At 53.1% G+C, this 8,942-nt stretch overlaps 1 protein-coding gene across 2 annotated transcripts; it reads left to right on the top strand.

Moving 5' to 3' along the window:
- Positions 1-1,080: 1,080 nt before the first annotated feature.
- OSR2 (odd-skipped related transciption factor 2) lies at positions 1,081-8,685 on the top strand. Of its 2 annotated transcripts, none has more exons than XM_025994758.2 (4): positions 1,081-1,460; positions 5,427-6,195; positions 7,239-7,338; positions 8,188-8,685. In XM_025994758.2, exons 2-4 carry the CDS (start codon positions 5,540-5,542, stop codon positions 8,260-8,262), a joined length of 831 nt encoding a protein of 276 aa, XP_025850543.2. In that variant the 5' UTR covers positions 1,081-1,460; positions 5,427-5,539; the 3' UTR covers positions 8,263-8,685. The 2 variants fall into 2 exon arrangements, with proteins under 2 accessions (XP_025850543.2, XP_025850545.2); XM_025994760.2 differs by having other exon boundaries at positions 8,106-8,685.
- The last annotated feature ends 257 nt before the right edge of the window (positions 8,686-8,942 follow it).

Genomic DNA, 8,942 nt, shown 5'->3' with positions numbered 1-8,942 from the left:
TAACGCAAATCCCCTCCAGTGACTCCTTTGGGACGAAAGGCGTTTTGCTCAATGTTGTTCACGCAGATCTCATCTGGAAAGAAGCTATTTAAAATGAGTGTGTCATTCCCTTTCTGTTACTCGATCACCCTACTTACAGCGTAGCTGAAGTGTGTTCTGCAATTACACTCACACAGAACCAAACATTTAGAAGAACCTGAAGAAATGTATCACTACACCAAATTCGATTAAGTTTCCTGGAGACTGAACAATGAATTGCATTTCTTTTTCTGGGAATGAAGATGTACGTGTTTTGAGAAGCTACAATAGTATTTTCCGAAAAATTTAAAATGATCGTTCTTCACCCATTCCAGATGGATTCCGTATTGTTTACCAAAGGGTCGCAGATGCCCACCCTTTAACCAAGTTGGTTAACTGCTTATAAAATGTGCACTGGCTGATTAAACCTGAAATATTGGAAGACATTTCTGGGACATTCTACATATGCCTTTGCAGCAATTGCGGAATTAATCAATTGGCATCTCTAAAACCAAACTTCGTTTAGAAAACAGCAAGCAAAAGCAGACTACAGTTATAATCGTAATTGACAAAAAGTATGTGCAAAGCTGCACTTAAAATTGAGGGAAGGGTGATGTATTTTGGAGAATGCAATCCAGAACCGATTGATTTTACTCCACGGAGAAGATGGTTACATTAAACTTGTTAAGATGTGGAAATTAGTCTGGAGAGCGAGAAGTAAAACTACAAAACGCCCGCAGGGTCTTCAGGAAGCAAAGAACCAGCTGTTCGGTCTCTGACCCTGCACGGAAAAGCGGCACCGCGAAGAAAGAGGGTGGGCTTTGCTTGTGTGTGAGCTTCGAACCGAGTCACCTTCGGCTCGTCTCCGTAACAGGGAGACCTCGAGCAAACCTGCTCCTTTAAGACTCAGTTGCTATCCAAACACGAGTAAACAGAGCGGACCATTCGCGGGCGCCGGGCGCGGAGGCGGAGCCAGGCTCCGAGGGCCCCGCGCCGCCGCGGGACGCCCGCCCGCAGGGGAGGCGGGGCCGCTACTAAAGCGGCGGACGCCGGGCGGCGAGCAGCCTGGGGAGGGGCGCGGGCGGGGACGGAGCTCCGAGCGCTCGCTGCCGCGGGGTGATGGCCCTGCGCGACTGCGGGCGCCGACCTGACCTGGAGGCGGCGGCCGGGGCTTGCGGAGGCGCGGGGTTCCGGGCGCGCGCTGAGCGCCGGCTCTAGCCACCCTCGGATCTTGCAAAGTCCGCGTGGACGGGGCTGGACCTCGGCGAGGATCCGCTCCGCTGCTGTGCTGCTCGTCGACCTCCGGATCATGTCCGCGGCTCCCGGGATTCCGCTCGGAGAAAGGAGTGTGCCCGGCGTGGGCCCAGCGACCTCCCCGAGCTCCGCGCCGCGCCCCCTGGGCCGGGTCTGAGCGCGCTGCGCGGCGGACCTTTCTGCGGGAGGTGAGTGTCGGCTCCGGGACGGAGCTGCAGCCGCCGTAGGGGAGGAAGGGAGCGGGCGTGCCTGGCTTCTCGGCCGGGGGTGCCCGGGTTCGGGGGCGGGAAATCGAACGGACGCGATCCCGGGGCATCGTGTTTCTCGCTCCGTCGGATCCGGCCCCCCGCCCCCAGCCAGCACTCCGGGACACACGCGGTTAGGTGTCGGCTGCAGTTTTGTTTCTGACGTTGAATCATAGCATCCATCCAGGCTTTCGTAACAGCTGACCCAAGGCACGCTGAGACAAAACCCCACGTCGTGTGGCGTTTCCGACGCTGCGGTCGCGCTCCTGGCCCGCCCGTCCGGGGCAGCCGCGACGGCGCAGCGCGACCGCGCGGGGACTCACGCCGCCGGCCTAGCCAGCGCTTTGCAGAGGGAAGTAAGAGTTCAGTCCCGGGACATTCTCCAGCCTTGTAGCCGGCCTTTTTGGCCTTTTGATTTCCCTCCCACCCTCCAGTCCTGGAGGAGGGAGCAGAAGGCAAACTCCCCGGGGATTTAGACGCTTAGATTCCCGTGGCAGAGCTTCAGAGAAAGGAGAGGCGGTTGCAGGGAAGGAGGGAGAAAAAGGTGTTCGTGGAGGGAGCGCTGGATCCGCCTCCCTACCTGTTAGCAGAGAACAAAAGAGGGTTGGCGTTTCCGAAGCGAAACGGCGCAGACAGCTACTTTCTCTGCGAAACAAACTGCAGCCTTGAACAGAACGAGAAAATACGCAGGGGGAGCGAGGAAGCGGACAGCAACAGAACCCTGATTATGCGGAAGGCATCTTAATTTAATTAACTCCTTGGGAAGGCCGAGGCGCGGCGAAGGGGGCAGGAACTTCCCAGCCGCTTCCCTCTGTTCACCTGATCCAGGCTGGCCATCATTACTACTTTTTAAATGATCTAGTCCTTATATCTACTAGGACTATTGCTCTTATTTATGTAAAATTCCACTGTGGCTTGGGCTGAAATTCAGCGAGTCTATGGACCCATCAGTCATTTCTCTCACACCAACACACAGATTTTAGCAGATGACCCCTGACTGTATATTATTTTTAGATAACTCAGTGTAATAGCAGCATTACCAAAGAGCAATACTCCGTCAAATTACCACATACCTTCCCCCCCGCCCAATGTTTTGAAAGCTTCACTGAACTGAAATTAGTTATGTACACATCTCACTTGTTGACAACCAGTGACCTAAATTTTATAAAACTTCTATACATGCCCGGAAATCCCTGTGAAGAAGACTGCTGAAAGAAAACTAGCCTCTGCTCCACCAAAATATTAATGTCTTTTCACGGGTTCTTTCCTTGTAAAATTAAAAGTAAGGAGTGGTCCGAAAAGGAGTAGAGAGAAATGACAGCAGAGGAGGATGATGATCGCTGTTATTGCCTGAAACTCAGTGTGGCAATTACATGCTCAACTCTAGGCAAAACGAAAGTACTTTAGATCTCTTCATTGACTTAAAATATCTTTTGACGTATATTTCTAGCAACTCAGTGGGAGAGTGGAAATCTAAATTCTCTAATTACTTATGGCAAAAGTGTTTGGTGGATATTTAGGTCTGTTCTGTTTGTAAAAGTGTTGAAGTCACCAATGGTTTGCTCTTCCTCTATGAAGAAACTATCTGTCCTGCAAATTAAAATGAAAACTTACTATGAAATACACTTTTGTGCCATTTTGGATCTGAACTGTAATAGAGCTGCTAATTTTTGTTATAAACCACTTGAAGAAGGGAAGGAAGATGGCACTCCCGCTTTCTGCTGGAAGAATTAACATGTAATGTTTAGGGCAGATTTCACTTAGTGCATGTGACATGGAACTCACAGGTGGTGATATTCCTTCAGTTGACAACCTCCCTCACCCCCCACAACAGTGGTAGGAGTTGTACTTCGCCTCCCGTATTTATTTCTAAGAAATCTAGTCTGGGAATACACCCAAATAATAATTTCAATTTCCTCTCTATGGGGGAGACCACTTTTTAACTAGGGGAAAAATAATATTTTGAATCTCTGGAAAATCCTCATTACACAAAAAGAAGGAAATAAAAGTGCAATTTATTTTTTTAATGGAAGAGGAAATAATCAGAATACCGGGGATGTTAGTAGAATCCTTTTTTTTTTTTCTTTCCTGCCTTTCTAGGAGGGCTTGAGTGTTGCCACTGAACAAAAATGAATCGTGATTTGTGGTGGGAAAGTGGATTACTAATGGAGGTTTACAGTTTCGGTTGAATGGTCTGAGACCCTCTGACAGTTGCACACCTCTCAGTAACTCCCAGTCCGAACTCCCAGACCGAATAGTCCAGGCCGAGGCGGTTCATTAATAAATCCCGTCTCTGAGCACTCCAAACAGAAGAGGCGGGAGAGAAGGCGGGGGCCTCGGGGCGACCGAATTCTGACTTGTCAGGGCGCCCCGTCATTAGCGCAGTCCCCGGAGTGGGCCCTCAGAGCCGCGGGGACGCTTCTCAGTCGGCTGGGGAGGGTTCCCGCGCTGAGCGGTGGCCGGTGGCCGGTGAGGGGAAGATGGTACAGACTTTCCCACCTTCCTGCTGGGTTCCTGCTGGGTTCAAACGCGGGGCTTCAGGGTCGGTGGCTCCAAGCTCCAAGAAGGGCGCTGAGCTGTGAGCCACCCACCTGGCTGCCCTGGGGGCTGCCCTCCCAGGCGGAGGCGAGGCCCAGGTCCGCAGAGCAGTGGGAAACAGCGGGCTCACCCCGGGCACAGGTGAGGAGCCCCGAGCAGCCTGGGTCTGAAATCCGACCTCTGTGTTGCCGTTCGGGGCGCAGGGACCTGGGAGTTTGTGCGCCCCGCTTAGGCCCAGGCCGCGCTCGTCTTCCAGCAGATAAACGAGCTTCCTCCAGGCCCGCAAAGCCGCACTGTGCCCCGCCAGCTGTGGCTCCCCTGCTGCCCCTCCCGTACCCCTTCCTAGGGAGCCCCCTCTCCTCTCCACTCCTCTTTTCTCTTCTACTGAGGCCTCCCTGGTGTAGGAGCGCGCCTGGTGCCAGCCCGGGAACCCGCTCCGGCCTCCCAGGGGCTTGGCGCTCGGTCTGGGAGAAGGGGCTCCGGCCTTAGGGAGGTTCTCCGCGCACCTACCCCTATCCCACACCACCGCACCCCACCCCCGGGAGTCTGAACCATCTGGAAGGGATCTTGGTGGGGGGTAGGAGGGGTCGGCCCCTGGGAAGGAGGAGGGGGGCAATTCTAGGCTGAACCTGGCCCCCGAAATGTCACTTTCCTTTCCTGCGGCCCCGTCACCGCTGATAAATGGGACTGAGGCGGACGAGGGAAAAAGAGGACCTCCGAGGTCAGCGTGGGGCGAGACCGGCCCTTCCTAGGACCCTGCGGCCCTGGAGCGCAAAGTGCACCCCCGCTGCGCTCCAGCACCCGGGAAAGGCGGCGCTGGGCGGGGCAGGCGGCGGGCCGCAGCGTGTGACCCGTGTGACCCGTGTGACCCGCATCACCGACTCTACCGGGCCCTCGGTGTGGTCCCCCAGGGAGCTCGGAGGCGCCCAGGCGGCAGGAGCGGCCCTAGGCCTGCGGGTATTGGCGTCGCGCGCCTTTGCGTTTGGCCGAGCTTCGCGGGACCGGGTGGGGTGGGTGGGCAGAACTGGGTGCTGCCTCCGCCAGCGCACCCTGCACACATGCACCGCCCGCCTTTCTGTCTCCCGGGACTTGGGTCTTCCGTCCGTGGGGTGCCCGCAACCCGACCTGCCTGCGGGTGCCCACGGAGGGCCTCCAGGGTGCCCCGCTCGCCAGAAGGCACTTCCTGGCCCGCCTGACACCCTGGCCCTAGGGCCGAGCTCCGCGCGGACTGGCCCGGCAGGCGCTCACCCCCGGAGTGGAGGGAGGAGGAGGACTCTGAAGGAAGGTGCGGTAAGCGCGGGCGCCGCAGGAAAGGCCGAGCCGGCTTGGGTAACAGTCGCAACTCCCCGTCTCTTCCCCTGCCGTTTCCAGGGTTTTATCTGCGAGCTGTTGCCTCTCTGGGTTTTCACCGGAGCCCCCCGCCCACCTGCCTCCGAGTCCTGGAAGAAAGGGGCGGTTCCCTCCGCCCCCCAGCACCCGGGAAAATGGGGAGCAAGGCCCTGCCGGCGCCCATCCCGCTCCACCCGTCGCTGCAGTTCACCAATTACTCCTTCCTTCAGGCCGTGAACACCTTCCCAGCCGCGGTGGACCACCTGCAGGGCTTGTACGGCCTCAGCGCCGTGCAGACCATGCACATGAACCACTGGACGCTGGGGTACCCCAACGTGCACGAGATCACCCGCTCCACCATCACCGAGATGGCGGCGGCGCAGGGCCTCGTGGACGCGCGCTTCCCCTTCCCGGCGCTGCCCTTTACCACCCACCTCTTCCACCCCAAGCAGGGAGCCATTGCCCACGTCCTCCCAGCCCTGCACAAAGACCGGCCCCGTTTTGACTTTGCCAATTTGGCAGTGGCTGCCACGCAAGAGGACCCCCCTAAGATGGGAGACCTGACCAAGCTGAACCCGGGGCTGGGCAGCCCCATCTCGGGGCTGAGTAAATTGACTCAGGACAGAAAGCCCTCCCGAGGGAGGTTGCCCTCCAAAACGAAAAAAGAGTTTATCTGCAAGTTTTGCGGCAGACACTTTACCAAATCCTACAACTTGCTCATCCACGAGAGGACCCACACAGATGAGAGGCCATACACGTGTGACATCTGCCACAAGGCCTTCAGGAGGCAGGATCATCTGCGGGATCACAGGTGAGGTGGGGAAAGAGGTTGGCCTGGGAAGGGAAGGCAACTTTGTCCAGAGTACCGAGTCCTGAGAGATATTCCAAATGTCCCTAAAATCCCCTCTGAACTAGAATATATCCCCCAAAGGCCCTTGCTGGCCAGCTGCAGTGGACCTCCAACATTTACCTTTTTCCTCTGCGGCCTCCTACTCCGACCTGTCCTTGTTTGGAGTGCCGGAGGGCCTTTCCTCATCCTTAGGCAGTTACAATCTGGTGGGTTGGCCTTGACCCTGAGATCAGTTTCCCCTTGATCCGTTGCCAAGGGGGGCAGGGGGAAGGGCAGTGGGTAAAGCCAAGGGACCCCTAAGACCTTCCTGTGGTGGGTAGTAGTCCGGGCTGCTGTCAAAACCACTTCTAGAAATGTCCCTTGGCCACCGCTACTGGGTTCCCTTTCTTCCCTATCTCCCCACCCCTCAGGTACACCCAGAGCCTTCCAAGGCAACCTTTCTTTTATTTTATTTATGGGGGTCTTGAGATCACTGACTTTAGAAACAGCCCCTCACAGCCCTCCCCCCCACAAGACCTTAAACTCTACATTAATAAACGGCAACTGAAGAAATACTATAAGTGTTTTCCCGGGGGGGGGGGGGGGGGGGGGGGGGGGGGGGGGACGGGACTTCCCAGGAGAGAGGTTGGAGATCTCTTTGGACTCTACTTGCAATTCCACAGGGTTAGGACTTCAGTTGGGATTCTCCACGGCTGTTTAGGGATTTGCTAAAATAGTTCCCCTAAATTCTATCTTGCCTAACATCCCAATTTGGCCAGTTTAAGTACCAGAGAAAACCGTACAGACCAAGAAGGACTCATTCCGGCACAATTTTGAGCTCCAGAACAGCCAGAGAGGGCGATCAAGTGTAGATAAAGCCAGAGGAAAAAATACAATCTAAAAACATAAATAAAGGGAATCCTGTTTCTTTTGTCCTTTCACGACTTCCTTTGGAATAACTGTCAAAAGAAACTCCTCACTATGGTGGTAAAACCATTTCAATGAAACCTTATATTGATTTACAGGTATATCCATTCCAAAGAAAAACCTTTCAAATGTCAGGAGTGTGGGAAAGGATTTTGTCAGTCTAGAACTCTAGCAGTTCACAAAACTTTACATATGCAGGTAAGTTTGTTTTCTTGTTTAAAGACAATGGCTGGTTTCGTTTTATCATTTTCGCTCTTAAAAGGTGTTCAATGGCAGGCACTTTCTCTTAAAAGGCCATGTTTAGATTTAGTTTTCTAGGTGGGGAAAACACTCAACCTTTTTATATACACACAAAAAAAAGTAATCTTACTTAACACAAAACATTATTATATTTTTCTTAAAGAAAAGGCCATTCTCAATATTCTAAATTCTAATTTTAGAATTATTATCCGCCCCCCCCCATCTGATCTGCCCTGCATTTAAAGCTTTCGTGTTTGAGAGGAAATAAAGGTAATTTTGATAATGGAGGCATGATGAAATCCCATATGCTCACTCTCCCAGGGGCCTCATAATTTGTAGTTACAGAACATTGAGGAATAGTTTAATTTTCCAGCAAAGAGGAGCCTTATTGCCTGGGAGAATGTCATTCCTTAAGAGAGGATTAGCGTTTTTCCTTCCTCCTTTTCCTGCCTGTGACACGGTGATGAAATGCAAAGAGCTGGAAATCACAAAGCCCACCACGGTGGCCACCGGTAGTTATCAGTGCAATTGGGCCTCTGTGTGTGCCTGCAAGTGTGTTTCTGCGATTGGAGGATTAGGAGCCAGATTTGTTCCTGCAAGTCCCCTCTTTTGTTGTCGTGCACGTGTTAGGTTAATGCTTGTGATACCGATAAGACAGAAACTATTGAGAAGGGTGCGGTGGTGGTGTGAAGGATTAATCCTTTGCTTGCTTCACATCTGAACAGGAATCTCCACACAAATGTCCCACATGTGGAAGAACCTTTAATCAGAGAAGTAATCTGAAAACTCACCTTCTCACCCATACAGACATCAAGCCCTACAGCTGCGAGCAGTGCGGCAAAGTGTTCAGGCGAAACTGTGATCTGCGGCGGCACAGCCTGACTCACACCCCGAGGCAGGACTTCTAGAGAAGCCCAGGATGTGTCCCATGCTGCCGCCGCTCCCCTCCCCAGACACCTCTCCAAGCCTCCCACCCAGGGGTCGCACCCCCAACCCCTTACTGACCCCAGCTCCTCCCTTGCAGCAGCCGCACCTGCAGCTCCAGGGAGTTAACTCTTCTTCTCGAGAACTGAAAACTGTAGAAAGCCACACCAGTACATCCCTTCACAAAAAGCATATGCTAGTTTCTTGTAGATATTCACAGCTCATTTTAGAGCTCTGTACATAATGTCATCGGTCTTTGTTTTGTTGTTTTGTCTTGTTTGTTTTTGTATCTTGTTGGATGCACCTAGATATGGAAAATGGAAGCCAAATTTATCTTTAAAGAGTGTATTTTCAAAATAAAACTTCTTGTTTGTTTCAACACTTCTGCAAGTGTCTTACTATTTAACTTTGTTTTTTCTTCTGGGTTCTGGAAGAGTAGGATGCCTCTAAAATATTCAATACTTTTAAAATATTTTATTTATTTATTTATTCGAGAGAGAGGCAGAGACATAGGCAGGGGAGAAGCAGGCTCCTTGTGGGGAGCCTGTGCAAGACTTGATTCCAGGACCCTGGGATCATGCCCTGAGTGTGAAGGCAGACGCAACCACTGAGCCACCCTCACATCCCTAAAATATTCA

This window comes from Vulpes vulpes, chromosome 13 (assembly GCF_048418805.1).
Source record: "Vulpes vulpes isolate BD-2025 chromosome 13, VulVul3, whole genome shotgun sequence".
In the NCBI taxonomy this organism is placed as follows: Eukaryota; Metazoa; Chordata; class Mammalia; order Carnivora; family Canidae; genus Vulpes; species Vulpes vulpes.
Note: the sequence above shows the minus strand (reverse complement) of the source record. Positions and strands in the feature narration are given on the sequence as shown.

Coding starts and splice junctions, on each gene's coding strand:
- OSR2 (XM_025994760.2), top strand. CDS start 5,540: ATGGGGAGCAAGGCCCTGCCGGCGCCCATCCCGCTCCACCCGTCGCTG. Junction 6,196..7,238: donor GATCATCTGCGGGATCACAG/GTGAGGTGGGGA, acceptor ATTGATTTACAG/GTATATCCATTCCAAAGAAA. Junction 7,339..8,105: donor ACAAAACTTTACATATGCAG/GTAAGTTTGTTT, acceptor ACATCTGAACAG/GAATCTCCACACAAATGTCC.